The sequence below is a fragment of the Danio rerio genome, chromosome 1, assembly GCF_049306965.1.
Source record: "Danio rerio strain Tuebingen ecotype United States chromosome 1, GRCz12tu, whole genome shotgun sequence".
NCBI lineage: Eukaryota > Metazoa > Chordata > Actinopteri > Cypriniformes > Danionidae > Danio > Danio rerio.
Window position 1 is genome coordinate 26,888,900 of NC_133176.1, and position 24,777 is coordinate 26,913,676.

General features: G+C 32.6%; 1 protein-coding gene across 4 annotated transcripts in view; it reads left to right on the forward strand.

The window, feature by feature from the left end:
- tmem131l (transmembrane 131 like) overlaps positions 1 to 24,777 on the forward strand; it is a 102,602-nt gene that overhangs the window by 55,820 nt on the left and 22,005 nt on the right. The window contains exons 6-21 of one of the 4 annotated variants that reach the window (XM_688724.10): positions 99 to 215; positions 1,388 to 1,492; positions 5,216 to 5,293; positions 7,120 to 7,273; positions 13,885 to 13,943; positions 14,055 to 14,160; positions 14,252 to 14,354; positions 15,911 to 16,055; positions 16,605 to 16,778; positions 17,704 to 17,773; positions 19,224 to 19,344; positions 19,450 to 19,519; positions 20,705 to 20,814; positions 21,313 to 21,382; positions 21,508 to 21,623; positions 24,581 to 24,723. In XM_688724.10, coding sequence (XP_693816.9) covers positions 99 to 215; positions 1,388 to 1,492; positions 5,216 to 5,293; positions 7,120 to 7,273; positions 13,885 to 13,943; positions 14,055 to 14,160; positions 14,252 to 14,354; positions 15,911 to 16,055; positions 16,605 to 16,778; positions 17,704 to 17,773; positions 19,224 to 19,344; positions 19,450 to 19,519; positions 20,705 to 20,814; positions 21,313 to 21,382; positions 21,508 to 21,623; positions 24,581 to 24,723 — 1,741 coding nt within the window. The remainder of the gene's footprint in view (positions 1 to 98; positions 216 to 1,387; positions 1,493 to 5,215; positions 5,294 to 7,119; positions 7,274 to 13,884; positions 13,944 to 14,054; positions 14,161 to 14,251; positions 14,355 to 15,910; positions 16,056 to 16,604; positions 16,779 to 17,703; positions 17,774 to 19,223; positions 19,345 to 19,449; positions 19,520 to 20,704; positions 20,815 to 21,312; positions 21,383 to 21,507; positions 21,624 to 24,580; positions 24,724 to 24,777) is intronic. The other 3 variants (XM_005170953.6, XM_009291318.5, XM_073951502.1) reach the window with 3 other exon arrangements.

A 24,777-nucleotide genomic window follows, 5' to 3' on the forward strand; every position in this document is an offset into this window, starting at 1 on the left:
ATTTCCACCCAGTGCTTTTAATGCTATATTCCATAATGCACATACAATGTTTCCTGTCGTTCAACTTCATTACAGTATTTTTTCCCTTTACATTACAGGTGATTCCACCCAGAGGGAGAACATCTTTTAAAATCATTTTCCTCCCCACAGTGGAGGGCAATGAAGAAATCTCTTTATTTATTAATACATCAACCCATGGGTTGTTATCATACCAGGCAAGTTTTAAGGAACTATACTATTATGCAGTCACTTTTCCCATTTAAGAGCTTTCACATATGTAGCCTAGTTTTACTCGGGGGCATATTTAAAAAAAAAGGAAAAAAAAAGAAAAAGTGTATTTAGTTTGGCAGTGGTACAGAAGCAAATGCATCCGGTGGCATAAAATGGCATGGGTGAGTTATGTATCCACAATAAGTGTACGTTCAAGAAAGTTTTAGGCTTTGCTGTTAAAGTAAAATGACCTGATGCGAGTAAGTGGATGTGATGGTACACTCATTTCATGATTCTGTTCAATAAACAATGAACCTTGAAGTGAAACCCATCTTAGTTCTTGATCCCCATGCACAGGGCAATGGTGGCACAATAGAACTTTATTTTGAATTAGTAATTTATTATCAATATAAGTGAATTTTACATTATTTCATAATGATTTAGTTCAAGTTTAACATGTTCAAAACAAAACAAAACAAAAAAACATTTTTCTATTTTGATAGATGACGTCTCTGACATCATGCTAGGTGTGTTAGCAGTTTTCCTAGTGCTTATATTTATGTAGGTTGCTCACCACTAGGAATAAAAAAGGAACAAGCCATCTTGTGTGATGTTGAGCTATGAACTATTGTTAATGATAATGCCTTAAATATAATATAAAATGCTCACTAGTGCCCCTCTAAAATGACAGATTTGATTAAATTATTTAAGTCCAAACAGACTAACTATACTAAAGCTAATTTAGTATAACACTTTTATATTCATCTATAATGTATGTTAATTTGGTACTCAAACATTTATTAATTTAACATTTTTATTAATTTAACCTTTTAAAATGGTTTTATTTCTGCATTTCTTAATTAAAACTAAATTCAAAAGGACGACATGAATTTTTGAATAAATTTTTTTAAATGAGCATATAGTCTAATAAAACACAGGTCAGAAAGGTTTTTCCTAGCAATTAATGACTCGTTTTTTTATATGGTTTATTAAAATAAAATGCAATCTATTAACATAAGCTTTAATTACAATGGCCAAATTAAAAGTTAATTTAAACAGTTCAAAAAACATTTTATTAAATAACACAAATCTACACTGTTGTAGCTACAGTATATTTATTTGTATATTATATAGTTTTTAAATTATTTAAATCTCTCTCTGTTTCTCTCTGTCACAGGTTTTTGGGGTCGGCGTCCATGGGGAATCAGTTAAGGACGCCCACAGAAAAGATAGCGTTCTGATATTCCCCCACATACAGAGCATTAATCTAACACAATCTCAGGTGAGATTCATGCATGCGGTTTTGATATTTGCTTAGTTGTGCACTAACACACGCAGATGTTCTTTTATGTTTACTATTATTTTTACTGGATGACATATGAGGTCCAGTGACAGCTGGTGCTTCTGTCTTCTATTACTGTCATAGCCAATAAAACGCACACACACACACACACACACACACACACACACACACACACACACACTCTCTCACTCTCTCTCTGTAGTCAATACAAACTCAAGTGAGAGTTGATCATATTTTTCTATATAAACTCATGAATAATCACAACTTAATTTCACATTTTTAAGATGAAATTAAAGTACAATTTACATGTTAGTATCAGTATGTTAGTCTTAACCCTTTACCTGCCTGCTCTACCAAATGGCTGACCATGTTTTGACTATTTTAAAGAATGACTGTTTTACATAATGGTTTACACACACAGCTTTGTTGGTTTACAAAAAAAAAATAAAATCAAACAAACATAATCCTGTTGCTCTATTACTATTTTGCTTCTGTTGTAAAACAAACAAGAAACCATGTTAAATGTGAATCTGAAACATTTTATGGCATACTTCAAAAAATAAGGATTTTATTTTATGCTCTATAGTTTCTGATATGTCCTGCCTCTTTCAAATCTCAACCACTGCCGTTAGTAGAGCTGTGATAGTAACAAATTACTATTGGCTATTTTTTAAAAGGAGAAGATTGACTACTAGCAAAAGCTACTGAATTTCCTGCCCCGTCTTAGTTAAATTTAAATCAATACAATTTAGCATTTTGAAACTGCATAACAATATCAGGGACTTAAGTGAACATATATAAGTGTTGTTGATGTAATGTGTTGCATTTTTATCATCACACAAGACAAAAAAGTATTGTCATCATTTAAAATGAATTAAATTGTTAAATCTTTGTCTTCCATCAACCACTTGTTATAAAAGACAATGTGGTATTCATTTTTCTTTTACACTTTTGTATAAGTATGTTTATTGACAATATACATAACATTATGTAAAATGTAGGAATACAAAGAGTATCATGACTTTTATTTTAACAATTAGCAAGATAGAAAAAAAAAAAAAACAAACCTGACAGATCCATCCGTCATTTTGATGTCATGTAAAGTTACTACAAATGGTTGATTGTAATAATAAATAAAAACAATAATGTCCTCAAATGATGCACAGATAAATTACATTTACAAATATGATAAAATGTTAAACTAAAACAATAACATAAAATATGTGAAAGTAGGAACAACAACAAAAAAGACTAGCAAAACTAACAATAATTATACAAAAGATATTGTGACAAGAAAAGAGTAATGTGTCAAGAAAAAAGCTTCTTTTACATTATGAATTAAATCATAAAACTGCCCTATGCTGCAACTCTTTCTAAAATATCATGTCAAATCATTGAAAAAAATATATGTGTATTATTTTAGAAATATTGCCATAATTACTGATGGACTTTCACAAAAGCACCCTCAAGCCAGCATAATAAGATCACCTTCTGTTTCTTCTCAATGGTAATGGTTTGACAGAGGTAGATGATGCAGTCTGTTTTATCTCGTATCTCTGTTCGGCTGGTGTTTGTCTCTCATAAACAAGTTTAAATTTAGACACGCTTCTGCTATAGTGGCCACATTCAAAATGAGTTCTGAGTTAGACACTGCATGACAGAACAATATAATCTATTCCTTTTATTTGGACTAGATGACCCATCCTTACCTTGATACATAGACAATAAAAGTGTATTCAAGCTGCTTCTCTTCACAAATTTCAGCCTAATTTGGTGCTTGGGGTGATTATCTGTACTGTGACTAAACCATTGGTTCTACCTAATTAGATAAATGCGATTGCAATAATATTATTGACCAGATCCCTTAGGAATGACGATGAAACCCAACTGTTTACTTGCTGTAAGTTGAACAAGTGTTGTGCGGCTGATGTGTTAGAATTCTCTAGTGTATGTGAAACATACCACCTCAAAACAGCTTGCTAACAATAGTTGCTGAAATCTTGATCTTATGCTCAATTAACTCAGTTACTCTTGCATTTTGCAGCAATTTGCTGTAGGGCTGCACAATTTATCCTATAAGTATCAAAATTGCAATGTGCGCATTCGCAGTAGTACATGACAGGATGTTTAATGTCGAGTTGGGATTATGGTTGACCATTCATCATAGTTCACAACAGATGTAATTTGTGGATTATTTGCAAAAGTTTATCCATAAAAAGTGAATAATATAATATAATGTAATATAATATAATATAATATAATATAATATAATTTAGGTATAACTTTAATAATATTATAATTTATTGATTAAATGTAATGACTATTGTACAGTTGTGCCATCTCAAATGTCTCAAATCTACACACTCGCAAAATGTGAGGAAGTACATTAAAAGTAGATTAACACAGTTAAATTGGTTCCATGTCATGTCATCCTTTTTTTATTTAACTGGCCAATCGTTTTTTCCACCTCTTTTCCTCTTTCACATGATGTTTGTGCTAAATTGACTTTAAAGTTGAAAAGGTTTATCAACATTTAATCGATTATTGAGTAAATGTTTGCATCCCTATTCCAAACACACATACATTTCTTTCTTCCATGTAATGCAAAAGTAGAATTTTAACAGAATCTTCAAGGTGCTCATTTCCATAAAGAGAATGGAGACCAGTGGCTACATTTGGGGAAAAAAATAAAAAAGACAAAAGAATCTTTATATATAATTTACTCTTATCCTTAGCTGAGAAATGTGTTTTACACACAAGTAGTTTAATCTTAAATTTAAATAATTTTTTATAGGCTTTGATATTATAATAACTGTTTGTTTTATATTTATATCTTTCTTGTTCTCTGGAAAATGTGGTAATGAAGAATTGTTTGTGCTAGACACGGTGTCATTCTCCTGTAACCAGCACAGCATATTGGAATATGCAGATGCACAGATGACATTTAAATTTAATATGAGCATAAATTTCGTTCTTCATAAACCCAGGATTATAGCACGGCAATATGAATATCCACTATATTGGTTTATTAGTGCTTTGTTGCTCTATGTGGAGCTTCACTAGCCCAATCACCATCTGCTTTCATAATATGGGCAAAAAAAGTGTATTTAACATTCTGCAGCTTCTTTTGTGAATGTCATACTGGTTTGGAATTACATGACTGTGAATAAATGATGAACTAATGAAACATTTTTGTAACTGTGATGGTTTTGTTATTATTAATAGTTATGATCACATACACCTACTTTTATTTTTAAAGGTAAATTAAAATAACAATCGAATTTATATACAAACAATACAAATAGTATGCTGCTAGCTTTAAATGTACATTCTCTGGCACTTGTTTAGGTGCAGGTGACTACCTGTTTTTCAGAGGGAATGTACTAAATTATTCATGTTGCCTGAAGAGAAGAAAAGTTAACCTGTTTTATGAAGATCATATACAGTAAAGATTGAACAAAAAGCCTACTGGGTGCCTGAAGATTCAATTACTTAAAATAATCTCATATTTAAGACTCTTTGTCCTATGTGTTAAAAATTAGCACACAATTATGTATTTCGGGCAACAGTAGATATATTATTGTGTATCAAACATTGCTGTAATTTGAAGTGTCTGCTAAATAATATACAAATATAAACATTTTGTGAATGTTTCATTTTAAAAGCACTGATTTTGTTTTGTTTTTTTCATTCCATCTGCAGGAAGATGCTTCTAATATAACAATTTTAGGTCTGCTGCTTGACTGCAGTTTACCAAAAATCTTCTACAATCAGCCCCAGGTATGAATATTACATTTTATTAACCCTTGGAATTATGTATAAGTTGAATTTAGATGTAAGTCTTACTTTGTCATCAAGTCCTCTGTCTCCCTCTTTCTTGAGAAGCTTTGCTGATTATTTTTTTTTATATAATTTTTATTTGGGTGTTCTTTTTATGGCTGTGAAATTATATAAGGTTCTGCAGCTTGTCAATTGCATATAAAAAAATAAACTTTATTTCTACATGGTTCATTACATAACCTAGATTGCTCTAAAGCAAAGATGCCCAAAGTTGGCTCGTGACAACCTTTGATTCGGCCCACCATCCAATCTAAATAAGAGGGAGAATAACGGGGAGGTGGTTTTTTTGAATGCCTTTGACAGAAATTTTCATTTTAAATCTAACGTAATGTTTTGTTTCTTTGTTTTATTGCTGAGCTAAAAAGCCAACTAAGCAATTAAATTAAATTTGTTAATTAATCAGACTTCTAAAATGTAAATACTACCACTTGACAGATAGAGGACCATGCACAAGACCTCGGCAAGCAAAGGCAGAAGCAGCTCGACTAGTGTATTCAGCATTGAACTCCATGGTGTTATAAATGGCATTGTTTATGTTTTTATTTTAATAAGTTCATTATAAAATGTTAAAAATGATACTGCATTAGTTAATATGATTTAAAGCAATGTTTACTAGTTATTTTTGAATATAAGAAAATAAATTAGGCAAATTTAATGTAATATGTTTAGTAAATTTACTTTCGGCTCACAGCCCTCAATCAAGTTTGGCTTTTGACTCTTTATAAGAAAAAAAATTGCGCTTTAGAGTTTACAATTGTATGTGTAAATGCAAGAAGGAAAAAATCTATTTGAAGGTCCTCCTTTAATGCTAGTTGCATATCAAAGAAAATCAAATCCAAGTCAGAGAACACACAGTAAATGACATGTATTGGTAACTCCCATCAAATAATTGATTTTCAACTCTCCAAAATTAGTCATCAGTAATGGGTGTTTGCTTTTTATTATGTTAAAAGAGGCAAATGCAGCACAACCAGGCCATTTGACCAAAAGGAGGACTTTAGAGAGGCCTGGGCCTGCATTCAAGAAACATTTTATTTTACTTCTAAGAAACCTTTAAAATAACATAAATGGGACACTATTAAATGTTTAACTTTAATTATATTTATAGTTGATTTAAAGTATATTTAATTCAAAGATACGAAGTTGAAAATATGACATCATTCACCCTTTACTTGTTTCAAAACTTTGAGGGTTTTTTCTTCTGTTAAACACAAAAGAAAATATTTTGAAGAAAGTTGGAAAGCTGTAACCATTGACTTTCATGGTAGTTGTTTTGCCTACTATGCAAATCAATGTTTACAGCTTTTAAGCTTTCTTCAAAATAGCTTCTCATGGCTTCAACAGATAAAAGAATCTCATAAAGGTTTGGAACCACTTAAGGGTGAGTAAATAGTGAGTACATTTGAATTTTGAGGTGAACTATCCCTTTAAGTGTGTAGTCCTGTTGGATAGTCCTGGAATTAGATGTCAGAATGCAAGCTAATAACTCAGTAGGGAGTTGATGGATCTGTTAACAACTCTCTACCCAGCGATCATGCACGCTGACATCTAATTCTTTTTATTGGAAGCTTACACCTATAATCATTAAGTAAGTCGACAGCTTTGGTTGCATTAGTTTACAAGTTATCTGGTGTCTAAATGCTGAGACAGGGTAGGTCTTGTTTAGTTGGAGTGCTTTGCATTCCTGTGATTTATGTTGATGGGTGTGTAGCATGTTTATAAAGTATGTGCCTGCAGCCTTTACATTTTATTCTGTTTTCTCTCAGGGTTGGTGTTTAGTATCAGAGGAGGGCAGAATTGCTCTTCAGATCAGTCTTTCTGAAAGAGGGGAAAGGCCGACCCACCTGGACAAACTCAAGCCATACGTGCTGGAGAATATTGTGGTGCTGCTGGTCCTCCCACCACCAGAAGATGCTGTCTGTATGTCATTTTGTACTTTTGTTCTCCATATGTGTCCTTGAATTTATAATTTTAGGGACAGTTCAGGGGGCCGGTTTTAGGGGTCCAGTCAATTTTTTTTTTTTTTCAACATGGCTTGCATGCGCAAATAGGGAGCGTCTCACATTTTTCTGTCAAAAACATTGCAACTAGGGCTGGGCGTATAGTATCACGATATCATGTTTCATATTATTCAATATTAATAATTATTGAATATTTTTAACAACACATTTAGGATTATTAGGATTTTTTTTACCACTTTATTTTAATTTACCAACACTTTTAAGCCAAACTGTTTTATTAGTCAAAACAAAAATATATTAAATTAAACATAAGTGTTAAAGAGACTCTTTTACTTGATAAATAAAATGTTATAAAGTGTGTGCATTGGTAAAGTGTAAAAAACAAACAATAAAAGCAAACTTTAAGGTAGATCAACATCTGTAAAGTATCAATAATAATGATACAGTAAACCTCAAACTCTGTAAACAAAACAAGTGATCATAATCAAATCTGAGCTTTCAAGTAAAGGAACCAACCATCATTCAAATACATATTGCAACATTACAATGTAATGCTCTATTTTTAGAATAAGAACTGTTTGTTTTTTGCATTTGCTCTTTGTGATATGACATTTCAATGTTCCGTTCAGAGCTTTTTCATGCTGAATTTAACTTGGTTAATAAAATAAATAATATTTAAGATGGCAATACTGTCTTCCATAGATTCTAATCATAAACAAAAGCATGGGAATGTCAAATCTGCTTAAAGTCTCCATGAACAAGATCTCCAATCATAATTTTTTATGTGAAGCAGTTCCTAGAGAAACTGAATTTTTAATGAGCAAACAGTGGGCGTAACTTGTTTTTTCTTCCGCGGGCTGAATGGATGTAGTAAAGTAGGCATTTCATTCAGAAAGATTGGGAAATGGGTATTAGAAGAGTTATTACAACCTAACAGACACCTCCTGCTCACCATTTCTGTTTGTTGTTAAAACTGACAGTTGAACCAGCATGGTATAGTATGTATACCATGCCCATTACCTCAAAATCATGTAATCTGATAGGTAAACTAAAAAACAAACAGGAAGTGCATTTTCAGATTTCAGTTAAAGATTAGAAGATAAGAATGTGAGCTATCAAAATCATATGGTTAGTTTTGATTTCTTGGGGACTTTAAATGTAAAGTTGAAATATATACAGTATTTGCACAGTCAAAGAAATAGAGCCAAAAATGTTGTTTAAGACTCATTTTGGAATTGATACAGATTCGTAAATCGTAATTTAATCAGATTGTGAAGACCCTAAAGAATCCCGTCCCTATGGATCGCATTTTTGTATTACCAGTAAATCGTTTTGGTAATTTGACAGGTGTTTACCAGTATTCATCTCTGGAAAGGGCTTAGGATGGATAGAACAGAACAGAAAAGGTAGATTAATAGTTTCATTGCACAAATGCTATTATAATGTTAAACACAATGTGATACTAAGGCTGCAATTACACTGCAGATCTTGATGGTCAATTCCCATTTTGTGATTGTATCAGATTTTTTTTTGCTGAGCTGCTTGCATCATCTTTTAAAAATGACTCGTTATACGATTGTCTTCATTTACACAGCACACAGCAAAGGCGCGATGACCATGAAAAAAAGCAGGCGCTGACTAACATCAGATAATAAAAGCGCTCTTTTATCGTTCCTGTATTTAATTTTTTCACTGGCTTTAACTTATTAAAATTCTTTTTGACAAGTTGTTTTATCATTTATCTATAGTTTAAGACAGAAACGTTCTAATTTGGCCGTTTTCTTTTAATCTATGACCATCAAACCAGTAAGCATCTTAATGTAATGTCCATGGCGTGATTAATGGATGTGATGTATGTCACAGTTTTATATTAGTTTATTGGTTACATGGCAGATGTTACTCTCTCTCTCTCTCTCTCTCTCTCTCTCTCTCTCTTTCTCTCTCTCTCTCTCTCACACTTTCTCTCTCTCTTTCTCTCTCTCTCTCTCTCTCTCTCTCTCTCTCTCTCGTTAACATGCTTAAATACGTGTGCTATACAGCATTATAAAATCAGATCAGTCCTCGGGTTTGAGATTCTGCTGAAGTCTGTTCTGAAATGAAAGCGTCAGACATGACGTCATTCGCTATGGTTTTTAATGACACAACACGCATTGACAGGTGAAAGTCCGATCTTCCTGCTTACACTACAGACACGAGGGCACAGATCTGATTCATACCAGGTAAATTTCCACATATAAACAAGGCCTGAATCTGATTTAAGTAAATCGGAATCCATGTGATTTTTTTATTTTATTTTTTTTTTTCTGCTTACACGTACATGGGGCATATCCGATCGGTGCCGCATGGGGAAAAAAAAATTGTAATTGAGTCAATTGAACCATGCAGTGTGAATGCGGCCAAAGTGCATCGAGTGCATAAATGATGTGCTTAAAGCAACACAGCATGCCGTTCTCCAGTACTTTCAAAACTTCATAGCACAAAATGAAGATATCAGTGCATTGTGTATCTGTAAAACAGCTTATTGAGCCTTTTCTTTCTAATTTTTAGTCAGCACTAGTGTGTAGGAGACTAGCAAACACCTGAGAGAATGCGACATTATTTAGAACTAGCAATTAACTGTAGCAAGATAAGAAGTCCTTTTATGCAAATCCACGGGCATTTATCTACTGATCAAATATAATAACAGGAACATTAAGTCTTGGAGAGAGTTTGATTGTTGCCCATCGTAAGCGAATGCAGTTTAAACAGTGAATGGAGAATGATTGAGAGGCACAAAGAAGCGAAGCGCTGGCATGGACTTGTATTTAACTGCCTACATATTCATATGTACTTCACACATTAAAATATTGGATGGCTTCAGAACACTTCAGTGGTCTAGGTGATGAAAACAGAATTGAGCCCCATTCTGCCTTTATGGCTTTTGTGGTGCTTAACAATATCACACTGTAGTAAATGCAATATCAGATTTGGATCGGTCTCATCAGGTCGATAACCAACCAATCAAAAGTACAACACTGAAAGCGCTGTCTGAATATTGGAGGCATTCCTTGTTGGGCAGTCATTTTTTAATGTGTTTTACTGGCTTAATGTGTTTTTCTGCTTTATTATTTATCCCAGTGGTCTTTGACTTTTTAAATGGTCATCAGCAGTTGTTTGTGTTTTGCTATGATTCTCATACCACACATTAAAATGGAAATTATTGGTCTCAGTTTGAATACATTTATGGTGTGACTGGACATATTATGGTTTGGCCACCGTTTTCATGCTCTTCATGTGTGGTTGTCACCATTAGTAATATTTTTACACTCTTTTTTTTATTTTTATGCTGGACCTCTGGATTGCACCTTTAGGCTTTTGGGATTTTAGATGAGGTCATAAAAGTCTCATGACATACAGTATAAACGGGAATAGGAACAATAGCAGTAGAAGGTATTTTTCTTATAAAAAAAACAACAGCAAATGAAAACTTCAAATTTAAATTTTTATTTTTTTATTTTAAACCTTGCCATACAAATTGACAGGTTTCATTTTTCAGTTAAGTGAAAAAACAAATGCAGAAACAAAAGTGCAACAAAAATAGTATAAATTCAAAATAACTTCATACAATTTGAAAAAACCCAACAATAGTAAGATTAAATAATATGGCAATAATAATGAGATTAAATAATATGGCAATAACGTATTTGTTATCTATATTCTTTCAATGTCCATCAGTTCAAGAAAAGAGTCACCACCCTATTTTCCAAATAGACCAAAATATATGGATTTGTTTATTAAAAAAATAGGTTATCTCTTCTAAGACAGGGCAAGAGGACATAGCCTTTATACACTGAGATACACAAGGACTGTCTTCTTTTTTTTCCGCAAGAATACGAAATGACACGTTTAACCTTTAGCAAACATAAAATTAACAGCAATCTTTTATGTGATGGTCACATTAAAGTTCAATGGACAAATATGCAATAGACACAAGCTGGGATCAAGAGGAATTACTTTACCAATGATTTGACTTACAATATTCAGTATTTTAATCCAAAAACAACTGACTTTCTCCTAGTTTTTCTAGTTTTTAAGTTCCTTTCTCTTGTTTACATTTATAACATGTATCAGGGATATATTTGGGTTAAAAAGGTGCAACTTAACTGAAGTTTAATACTGTCTACTTAGTCATTTTTATTAAAGCAATCTAAAATAAGTGTTTGTTGCCTGAGTTTGGGCTTTTAGACAAGCTTCTTGCCACTCTTCTTCAGTTATATCAGCCTGCAGGTCAAACCGCCAAGCTCTAAAGTCTTTTGATTTGTCCGTCAACTGTTTATATAAAACATACCTAGCCTCTACCTTTTAGACCGTTAAGTGTAATATTTTCCAAAATAGAAAGGGGGGTTCAGCCAAATGTGACCTTGTTTTAACAGAATAAAAGTATGCGATTGCAAATAATTTGAAAAGTGTTCTTTTAGAATTCAGAATTTTTAAAAACATTTTTTTCTTAACAAATTTTTCTTTATCATAGAGGTCAGACACCATGCTAATACCTTAAAATTGACCAAAATTCAAAACCTGGTTTGGCTCTGCCAGGGTGAAATATTCCCAAAAACTGGTGAGAAACATGAGAGTTGTGTAAATTCACCTGAATAAGTAAGAGCGTCAAACAAAACTGCTATAATATTCCTAGTAAATGGATTTTTAGTACATTTTATTAACTTTTTAGTATCTGACTATATACACTGGAGGTCAACTTCCTTAAATAATGAACATAATCATAAATGTGCTCATTTTTTCATGCACTTAGTTCAGGAAAGTTTAAAGTCAAAGTTGACCCTTTCTATCCTTTTATTTGGCCCGCCAGAGGGAAAATGGTTGGGATGGGTTGGAGAATGCCTTTAACAGAGATTCTTATTTCTATTTCAATGTAACCTTTTGTTTGTTTGTTTGTTGAGCTACAAAAAAGCTAATTGAAATTAAATGTTTAAATTAAATGTTGTAAATTAATCAGATTTTTTTTTACTGTACATAATGTCACTTAACAAATAGGGGACAAAGCAAAAGATATCAGCGTGCAGATTGAGGCAAAGCTGGTTCAGCATGACTAGTGTATTTGGCATTGAACTTTATTGTTTGGATTTTAAAAAAAAAGTTTTTTTTAGGGTTTTATTGTAGTAAGTTTGTTAAAATGATGTACATTTTTTACAAATTTGAATGCGTTAGTAAATACGGCTGAAGTAACTTTTTCAGTGTATATACATTTTATGAAATAAATTAAGAAATTACCTATTGCAACTTCAGTGTAACACAGTTTGCTTTACTTTCGGCCCATAGTTCTCAATCAAGCTTGGGTTTTGGCCCTTCATATGAAAAAAAATTGTGCACCCCTGGTTTTGATGATGTCTTTGTCCTGTTTTTACAACCATGACAGAGTATTTTATGTTGTTTACAGAAAAATCTGTGGTTGAGTTGGTATTTCACATGCATTAAACTATTTCATATGAATTATTCACATACCCATGAATTATTTCACATGTACAGTAGCACAGCTAGCATGACAATACAGAGTGTTCATCAAAATAAATGCAAATACATTTATGTGTTATTCTGACACAGATGCATAGCAGGGACATCACAGTAGAGAATATATACACGCAATTTGCAAATTCAAACACGAAGGGACTATTCAATAACATGTCCTGAGGCAAGTTTACAGTATAGCCTGTTAGCCTATAACTTGGCTAATTAAATGTACCAATGACAGAAACCCTTGTTTACTCGACCAGTGATCAGTAAACCTACTTACACTGGGGGACATCAAGGAGGAAAGCATCTTTTTTTTTTAAGTAGTCAATCGCCTAACCTGACTTACTAAATTCTCAAAGCTTTCTAGTAAAAATACTCCTTAAAAATGCAAGCAACACCTCTGTGAACTTCTAGCAACACTAAGAAAAGAAACACATACAACTTGTGTCTTTAAATGTTCACAAGGAGGGAAGTAAAAAGGGTTCAAAGTAACAGTATCAACTAAACTAGTAAACTCTTACCTTAAATTGATCTTGTCAATGGTCAACTTAGGAATACGAAATTTTTGTTTCACACTGACTTAAATATCTTAAGAAATGTTTTCAACATGAGCATAACCCTCTTTTCACCTATCTTTTATGCTATATTAGGATAATCCTTAGATTTGATACATAATTGTTGAATTGAATTTTTTTCAGAATAAATAAATATAATTTATAGCCAGTTACGGAATCATTTTTGAATGATTTGACATAAGCATATACATTTTTCAAGTAAAATACATCTGTAAACGGAATTGAAAGGTAATCCATGCAAATATATATAACAAAAGTGAACCATAACTTCCTAGTACTGTACATGGGTTACACCTACCTGTATTTCTAACTTTTTGTTGACAGCATAGCCACCAACGCCCTATACGCAACTTCCTCTGATAACACAGCACCACCTTGTGGATTTAGTGGCCTTTATAGTTTCTTCTCCAAATGAAGTACAGCCACATGTTAAAAAGATAATTTTATAAAATATGTTTTGTAATGTAAATTTGTTTCTAATTCACAGCAGATCCCAAAATAGGAGTGTTCATGTTGAACTCAGGTGTTAAAAAGCTCTTTGTTAAGGTATGTGCACGTACATTGACATTGTTTTAACGTTTTTAATTATGTATGTATATAATTAGATGACATTTAATATAGTGGGTCACAATGCACGACTCGTCTTGTGTGTTAAAGGAGATCCAGCTTTTGTCGAGAACAGACAGCAATGTTGAACTCACTGAAGTCTTGCTCAAGCCTTCTGCTACTAACTTCACTCAAGTGGCTTCACTCTTCTGTAGACGTCAGTATTTTACTCTCCACATTTAATTTTGACATTGTACATGCTACAATGTTAGCCATGTTTATTTAATTGCCTTTGTTTTTGGTTTCAGATTCTTTGACGGCTAAAAGTAAAAGGTGTTCAAGTCAGTTCGGCCTACACATTTTAGCAAACAGAACAGTGAATTTATATCCACTGCTGCAAAGAACACACAGGTAAGGAATTCTGTGTTAACGTATATGAGTAAATTGATGTATTGAATTTATTGTAAATTAACTGTGTGTTCAGTGTTAGTATTATCTGTATTGAAATATATCTGCCATGCGGCAAGTATACATACTTTATGCCAAAGAATTAAATTGTTCCAACATTAATTGCTGTTTTCTTTCAAATTCTTTACTAGTACTGATATATTGGATACTAGTACTGATATATTGGATACTAGTACTCATTCATTAGAAACTAGGTCTTATTTATTAGATACTTACTTTAATAGTGACTAGTTTTTTAAATAGATACTGGTACCAATTCATTAGATCCTAGCTGGGGTGTAGCAACCGGGGGGATATGTCCCCTTCACTTTTAGAGACAGACCATTTAGAAACAGGTGATTAAGAAAGTAAACCTTTGGATTTCATACAGCTGTTCCCCCCACCTTTAAAATCTCCACTACGCCCCTGGATACTAGTAACTATTAAATAGATACTAGCAGTTATTCATTATTAGTAGTATTTATTTATTAGACACTAGTATATTTTATAACTACTACTAGTAAAAATGCTTATTTTACTAGTCAGTTCTGCTTTTTTACTCGCCTTATGTCAGTTCTGCTTTTCAACTCGTTTTGTTATGACTAGTCCAAATTGAAGAGTAGTTCAATTAAACATTTTACTAGTAAAATAAAATGTTTTACTAGTGACATTTCAAACAAGTACTATTCTTTAATAAATGTGTACTAGTATCCTTTAAAAAAAGTTATAAATATCTATTTAATAAGTACTAATATTTATTTAATAAGTACTAGTATCTATTAAATAAATACTAGTATCTAATGAATAAGTAGTAGTACCTAATGAATAAGGACTAGTATCTAATACATAAGTACTAGTATCTATTATGTAGGAACTAGTATCTAATTAAAAAGTACTAGTACTTAATGATTATTTACTAGTACATAAAAATATGTACTAGTCCCAGCTGGAATACATACTAGTCAAAACTGAGTAGGTGATATCTCAATGACAGATCCCAAAGAAATCAATGGAAAAAAATATTTTGTTACTAGCAACAACAGAACAGTTACTAATCACTATTAAAATAAGTACTAGTATCTAATAAATAAATTCTAGTACTTAATGGAAAAGATGCTAGTATCTAAAAATAAGCAAATAAAATATAATAAGTGGTAATAAAATAAGTGGTAACATGAAAATAGATACTAGTACGGCCTTTAAATTAAATGTCAAAATGGCTTGCCTTATGTATTCAGCACTATCTGAATAAGTAGCACTGTCTGTTAACCATTTACTGTACAATGCAAAAATACTTTACAACAAGTAACATGTCTGTAACTTCACACAACTTCAAATCACAAGACAAATTAATAAAAAAATCAGCTGCTTTGTAAGCAGCAAAATTGATTAAACTTGAAAAAGAGAAACTGTCATTGAATCGGGTCTGTTTAGGAAGTGGTGTGAGAAAGTAATTGCACGGTTCCTTTGAGTTTTTAGTGTTCTTTGTACAGTAATGTTTTTCTCTGTGTGTGTTTCAGATGGTCAGACTCTGAGCTGAGTCCTTTAATTCAGATCAGACAGAAGCAGAGGGGCTCAGAGCATGTGGAGCTCTGGCTAACAAACCCTTTCCCCTTCTCCTTCAGAATCACTAACATCTCCCTGTCCCAGCAGAAACTCTTTAAGGTAATGATCAACGCAGTCCCTGAATGTGCAGAGACCCAATGACACAAATGAGGGAATTGTAGAAACCCTGAGAACATTTAGCAGATTTTTAAAAATCGTAACACTTTATACAGTGTCCTCCATTCTAAGTTTCAGTAAGAATAGTAAATAGTTTTACATTACATGCAGTAACCCTAATCCCAACACTATCCCTAGCTTTATAGTAAGTACATGTTGTACATTATTACTCAATACTTAAATGTACAGTTACACTTTAAGTTACAGTGCAGCCAACATAAAAAGTCTGATTTATACTTCTACACTGAATGATCACTTACACCCCTGCACATATATGGCACGTAGCCAATGCAGTTGTGAGTATTTATACTTCTGCTTTCTTTGTGTGTTGCACTGCAACACTTCCGAAATTATTATAGGCAGTGGGGTTTCTATGTACCACTGTGTTGAGTTTATTTGCTGGTGTTTTGGCTTTTTTGGGTAAAAGTTCAAAAATTGACTACAAAGTTTACCTTATATTCTTTCTTTTATGAACATTTTTCCATCTTTCAGAGTGTAAATTTTACAACATCTGTGGTAGTGAGCTCGGGGTGCTGGAAGCTTCTCTCTCTTCAGCTACTCAGTAAATCTTTACCCATCAACCACAGAACCACAATTATCCTGGCAACCAGTGTTGGGCTCCCACTAGAGCTTCACCTGCAAACATATTCTTCTTCTTCTTCAAAGGTAAAGCTCGACTATGTCAACATAAACACAAACTTCAATAAGACTAATCATGCATCCAAACAGAGAGATGAGATTCACTCCTACTTTCTGGTGATGTTTAAATGTATTCACTTTAAAGCTATATTCAGAGGCCAGTTGTTTCTCATGGGGACGTCTGTGAATAAAAAAATATCCATAGATTTTCAGTGATTAAATGCATGATTTCAGGTTAAAAATAAATTTGTAGTGGACTTTTGTGTTTGTAATTCTTTGAACCCGTAACTGTCTCACATGATCATTCATTTGTTTAGTCAGATGAGAATATAAATATCATCAAATCTGGCCGGTGACATCCATTTTTCTGCAGAGTAGAGAGAGAATCCCTGATCGTACTTCTCAGGCTAAATTCACACAGTGTGTCAAAGTCATGTGTGACCATTATAACAACAGATCGCAGCAGACATTGGATGACTTTTGACAGCTAGTCAATGATAAATTGTCTGTATATATGAGATGCCACTACTTTGATGCAAATTACTGCAAATTGCAGCTGTACATTGGATTTCAGGGGCCAAAAAAGCATTTATAAATCATTTGAACTGATCTCAGAGATGTGGTTTAGGCCAGCAATTAAATCACCGCACAACCTTTATGTTTGTCAAAAAACCGTAGGTAATTCGTGTAGGGATTTTCGTGTTCTTGAGAGAAAAACAGACAATTTGGATTCAGACAGCTATAAAACACCAACTAGCCTTATAAGTGGTGAAAATCCCTTACGTCCCTTTAAGAAACAATTACCGTCTGAATAGGGCTTCAGGCAGAATGCTTTAAAAAGAGAATACATAGAGAATAATGTTTTTTTACTGCATGGTCTCACTTCAGTTGATTTATTTAATCTGCTAAACTTTGCTACCCTTTTTTCCTGAATGAATGTTTTTTTCCTCAGCAGGGAGTTGTTATTGTTGAGTCTTCTGAGGAGTGTGAACGGCTCTGTCCACTCCGTATGTCCAGGGCAGGTGAGACAAACACAGCATGACGTATTTCAGAATTTTTCTAGATTTGCAACGTTTTTGACTCCCCAATATGCTTACCATTCAGTTTGACTTGTTTATTGACTCAGACCTAGTTTTGTTTTCAACATTTAAAAAAAAATGTTGAGAATTTTGAACTTCTTTTAAGGTCTCTATACCATTGTTTTCAGTGAATAACAAGACTAGCACTAGCGGGGATCTCACTCTAAGCCAACTGAGAAGTTCCATGATTTTTCCTGACTTTCACTGACTAAAATGCTGAATCTCAATGTCTTTTAATGATTTGTTTAAACATTTAAAGGAGCTTGGAATTTAATTTTATTCATGCAGATTTCTTGCTAATTTTGACCACACTTAAATATCCATAAACTTTTTTTTTTTGTATTTTTTGATTCATATTTTTCCTTAATTGTTTATGCTTTTGAACTGCAAATAAAAAATGCTTAATTGGTGAATGATATGTTGTGTTGTCATAGAGAAACCAGTGGTTCTTGAGGGTAAAATAATATATAAATTAAAAACTATGATGTGTAATTTTGTGTATATTTTCACAGCTAAAGTACACAAGAAAGGTTTTAAATATTGCCACAAAATTTTAGAAAACTCACCATGAATTTAAACAGTATTTTAGACAGTATTTTACCAAGTATTGCATTTGATTGCTGGCTGCCTAGTGGAATAAAATGTCAGTGAAAAAATAACCTAACCATAACAACAGGAAACAGCATGATACAGAAAAACATACAATTTAATTAATGGAAAGTAAAAATTTAAAATGACAAACAAAAAGTCCCTGATTGTTCATGACTTGGACAAAACAAATATAAAATTCCATAATATTCTAAAATATCCCATGACTGTGTAAAGCCTGACTAGTCAATCATCATTTATTGGGTGATTATTAAGAATAAGGGCTTTAAAAATATTGTTTTTGCTCACAGTTCCTTCACGATAAAATATTTGAGATCTTAATGTGTTAAGATTTTATGAATTGACATTTTACAGATATAGAAATCACAATTTTAAGATGAAAAGTTTCAAATAATGAAGTAATTGTAAAACAAAAAACAGTTTTGACCTTCCTGAAACAAATCATTAGGGATTCTCATCTTCTAATCTCATCACTTCCTGCACAAACTTACATGGGTGTGTAAGAAACCATTGGTAGTGAACTGTTGTTCTACAGACTGTAGTCACTTAGTAACCTTGTCATAGTAGTAACCTTGTCATATAAAGTCAGGATGGTCCTGGAGAAATATGGTCTTTCATGTTTTAACTTCTTCTCTAGGCATACTTGAAACTTCTAGACAGGTGTGTTGGGGCAAAATGGAGCTAAACTCTGCAGAATAGTGGCCCTCTAGAACCTGAATAACTATTTAGATGTTCTCTTAATAAAAATAATAAATGAATAAATATTTAATGTTCTTGTGTGCAGGACGTGTGGAGTGGCAGCAATCGCTTCTCCCAGAATCATCCTCTTCACTATGGAGAGTAGACAGCAGTCTGGCCTCTGCCCTGTGCAGTCGTTGGCACTGTAGCAAAGAGCTCTCCTGCAGGTGAACAACTCTATAGGCTTGCCATTTTGTGTGCTATTCAAACATATTCGCATACACTGTGCATGTAAATACAGTTTCTTTACATTAATGTTTCTCTGCCCTCAGGTGGCCCAGACTTCCTGAAGATCACTCCACACCCCTAGACTTTGGTGCCACACCTGTCAATGATAGTAAGGTATGCAAATAAAAAAAGACCTTCTTTGAACTGAGCTTCACACGATTACATTTTTAAACTTCTGTGTAAAGCTTTAGAATTTTTTTTAAAAAGGAATGTTTTTAATGGAACAGTTCACCCAACAATAAAAATGACCCCATAAATTATTTACCCTCTAGCCATCAACAGTGTGTATGACTTTTCTCTGTCAATCAGAAATGTGTGCTATTTGTTTTAATTTAATATAATATATTTAATATAAAATAAGTGTGCTATTTGTAAGTCCATATTTGAAGCCTCCAGAAACGTAAAACAAGTTGCATTCTGCACATATGTAATAAGTGATTTAATTTATAATTTAAAAAAAAATATTTGTTTATTTTACAAAAACAAATCAATCCACTACATATGACATGCATTAAGCCCCTGGTAGCATATGGGTTGTTTTTTTACAATGGATTTTTGCTTTTGAAAGCTTTAAAAAACCAAAGCCGTTATAAAGCAAGGAAGAGACAGGATAAATTTAAAACTATACTGACTGTTTTCATCTGACAGTAGAAAGTCATATGTACTATTATTACTATGGGGTAATTAAAATTTTTGGATGAACTCATTTTATGGCATGTGTCAAGCATTTTTTTGCACTGCAGAAATGCGAAATGAGAGTTGTTTTTTTCTTTCTGCTGTTATCAATGGAAGTGTGTTTTAATACCCCTGCTGCGTAGCTAGGCACTAAACGTGTGTTTGTGCTCTGAGCACTCAGCATGTTTTAAAAAAGCTTTGACAGTTGGAGAAGCGCTCACAGTTGAGCGCTTTTAGAGTATCACTCTCATTTCTACAGCACAAAAAACACTTGCTCTTAAGTACTGTAAGAATCTTCAAATGGCTGTCAAATGTCACCTTTTGATGCTTCACATAGATTACTCGTCAATTAAAAATTTGTACATTTCTGCATTAAATTTGTGTAAGACACAGGTGTCAAACTCAAATCCTGGAGGACCGCAACTCTGCACAGTTTAGTTTTAATATTAATTAAACACATCTGATCAAACTAATCGAGTCGTTCAGGCTTGTTTTAAACCTTCAGGTAAGTGTATTGAAACAGTTGGAAATAAACTGTGCAGGTCTGCGGCCCTCCAGGAACTGATGTTGACTCCCCTCTTGTAAGACTATTATGTAAATCATATAGTTGTTTTTTTCCTCCAGGTAAAAAATTTCACTCTGAAGAACCCGACGGGTTCAGTGATTTCTGTGGAGATACGAACCCTCTCCTCATACCCAGTTCCACTTGAAGCACTCGACATGCTTACCAAATGGTACATACTGTAAACACATGCACTCATATGCCTTCAATTCTGTTTGCCAAAAATTACAACATTTTGTAGAAAATTTTAGATCTGAAAATACTGTATAAAATGACTTTTTTGTTGTTATGGACTAATAATTTGTATATTGTTTTAAACAATAACAAAATCTTCATTGTATTAAATTTAATATTTTATTTTAGTTAAAACTTCACTATTGTTTCCTGTCACATTTTTTTTTCAACATATATGCATTTGATTTAGTTTTATTTCCTTATCCCCAGTATGTACTAAATGAAACTACAACATTCTGATAAACAAAGATCTTTATTGAATGCACATGTGAAATGTTGTTTTGTTTTCTAAATAGAGGTAATAGTTAAAGCAGTGTGTGGATGTTTTGTGTCCTGTATGTCTTGTTTGGATCCTGCACATACTAAAAGAGAGTGTGTCTGCTTTATTTGACTTTTTATGAAACCTGAAATGATATAATATATATGTTTGTTCTAGGTTTAATATTAGCCCCCTCTCTGTGAATATCACTACAACAGAGTTTCTGCTGTTGGCTGCTAACCATAAGGTGAGTTCATGACCATTTAATAGCATCACTAAATTTAAGTACTAATCACTACTATTAAGTAGCCATTGTACTGTAATTGTTTCTTGTGACCATTTTGGTTATAGTTTGCTCATTTTTACCATCAGGAAAACAAGAGAGGTAGTGTGCTGAGATTCCTCCTTCAGCCGTGGGAGTCGAGGACTGTGTCTGTGGCGTATCAACCCACAGAACACAAGCCTGTTACCTCACTGCTCTTGATCAGGTACTGCACAACACTAAAATTCAATTAGCTCTCATATTTGCTTTTGGTTTTAGCATTTGCAACTAATCTTTAAAACGATTAGATTTTTTTTTTACTAAATTACAATATTTAAGCTATATATATATATATATATATATATATATAATTATTATATTATTAATATATTATTAATATATATTATTAATATATTATTAATATATATTATATAAAGTTTGCTTGTAATCAATTAAATAATTCAAAGGTTTATTTTGTTAGCTCATATTCTTAGTCTTAAAGTGAGCTGTTAACCCAATGAAAAAAAATGTTTTGGTAATCTTTTATCATAATCTGACCATTTGCTGCCACTGAAATAACAGTTCTTTTCTGATGATATCTTCTGATGATAGTTCTTTTCAGTTTGACAGCTTAGGAGGGGAATATGCTTAGCCACACCCCTTCCACTTAATTTGCTGCTACTAAAAGCTGAGGTAGAGTGCAAAAATAAAATCCCACCCCTACTCAATTTTCCATTTCTGTTGGGAATATGTCATCGTTCTGAAATAAAAGCAACTTCTGGTTTATGTGGACTTTAAAAGTTTGCAAGTATAATCACAGCAAACATTGCGATTCGTGTTTATGATGCTGCTGACCTGCAGAGGGCAGTTGCCATATATAGTTTTGAATCAGCTTTAGTATTTTTATTAACGTAGCATCATTAGTCATTGTTGGGGAAAGTTATGCTGAAAGTAATGCATTACAATTTTGAGTTACTAGCCAAAAAATTAAGTAGTTGCGTTAGTAGTTACTTTTGAATTACTTTTTCATACCTGCCTGAGGCTTGATCTCTTTCATAACTTGCAGAGTTTTTCTTTTTTTTAAATAGAGGAGCTCTGCTTTTAACAACACACGTACAACCTACACCCTCATTAACCTAAAAAAACTTCCTGATGCCATACATGCGGTATATACAGATTGATGAAAGTTGAAAGCAATGTGTTTGCTACTTTTACATTTTTGTCATATTAGTTCAGTAAAATCACTGTCCATTGACTCTCCCATTTTCTTCCATGTGTTCAAAATAATTCCATCACAGAAATGTAGGGCTCTGCCATCTTGGTGTTTGTCTGTTCCCGTGAGGAGCTTATTTTTACATTAAGTGTCCTTAAAAGAGATTGCTTTTTTAAAGCGTAAAAATGATTCTAAATAGTAACTCGAGTTACATTTAAAAAAAAAATGTAAATCAAATATTATTACTTAATTTTTTAAAGTGACGTTTTGTTACTTTACTCATTACTTAGAAAAGAAATATTATTATGTACAGTAACACATTACCCCTCATGTATGCAATGCATTACCCCCAGTTTAGTAATCACAATAGTCCTTAAAGAGACATTTCATAATTTGGATATAAGCAGTGGTCTCAATGATAGTGATCAGCATAAACTAAATCCCAGTGACTTCAAATGAAGATTGTACTGTATCAGTCTCATTGATCGACCAGTCCGTGGCAAAAAGTATTGTTTTTTTATTACTTAAAATAAGCATGTTTCTGAATCCTTTATTAAAGAGATTTGTTCAAAAATGCTGACTCGTTCTGTAATAATTTTCTTATTAGTTAAATATTTTTAAACTAAATGCAGCGATTATATTTTAAAAAAAAATAAATAAAATGTATTGGTATTTTGTTTAGGTGTCTAATCATACTAATGTAAGTCACAGGAAAAGTCAATGAAAATTTTTGACCTAAATGCCTGTTCTACCAAATGTTTGACCGTATTTTGACTGTTTTAATTATTGACTGTTAAAATAATTTTAAGGATGACTGTTTTAAATAATGGTGCACACACACAGCATTGCTGGTTTACAAAAAAAAAAAAAATCAAACAAACATAATCTGTTGCACTACACTTGCTTTCTTGTTTGTTTTACAATAAAACCAAAATCATGTTAAAAAAGAATCTGAATTATTTTATGGCATACTTTGAAAAATAAAGATGAATTCGGATTCAATTTTTTTTTATTTTGATTGTTTTTAAATAAATTGGTCTTACACTTCATATTTTCCGATTTTTTTCATAGTATATGTATTAATTCCAGTACTTTTATCATAAACCTACAAATCTACCATTTAGTAGAGGCTGATATTTTAGAAATTATGGGATGTGGTGGAAAAAAAGTGCATTGAGTTTGTTAACTAGTGACATTAGGAGTTAAGAAATGCAATCCAAATTTTGTTTTCTTGGTTGGGCAGTTAAAGGGTTAATTCAGTTTAATTAAATTTGTTTATTGTCAATTAGATTTAATTAGAATACACATCAGTAAGGAAACAAGTTTCCCTGTACAATAAAATTCTTCCTTTGCAATCCACAGTCATACACATAATATACATGTCATACACGTATGTATACATATATACGCAGAAGTGTCAATATGAACTATGAAATGTGTATATATAAATATCCATGAATGTAAACAATATATAATACTGACTGTGGAGTAATGCAAACAGATGTAAACAATGTATAGTAGTTGTTTAAAATTGTGCTTATTATGCAAAAAGTGCCTAGTGCAATTGGCTTATGTGCAAACAACAATATAATGGCCGGAGCTGATTGAGTGCAATTGTACGCATTAATTGTGCAAACTGGGACGAAGAATATAATGTGCTGTTAAAGTGAACCAACGTTAAACAAAATAAAAGTCTGCTTTTCTTCAAAATGCGATTAACGTTATTCTGTAAAATTATGCTGGCAAAATCTGATTATTTTAATTAGAATACACATCTAGAATTGTGTGTACAGGTAAAACATTTGATTCAGGTTTAGATGTTATGAACAAACTCCCTGCATTGACCCCCGGAATGTTGATAATGAGCCTTTGTTTGTTTGACAATGTCTTTTAATGCTTTTTATTTTCTTTTAGTGTTTTTGCTAGTTGATAGCACACAGTAATGTTGTCTGTAATCTGTTCTTTAACAGGAACAACCTGACCGTGTTTGACATGGTTCTGGTTAAAGGATTAGGAGCAAAGGAGATGTTGAGGGTGGGAGGGAAGCTTCCTGGACCTGCAGCCTCTCTGCGCTTCAATGTGCCTCAGTCCACCCTCATGGAGTGCAGAGATGGTGAGAGACATGTTGATACATCACTGTTAATTAGAGAACAAACATTTTCTCCTA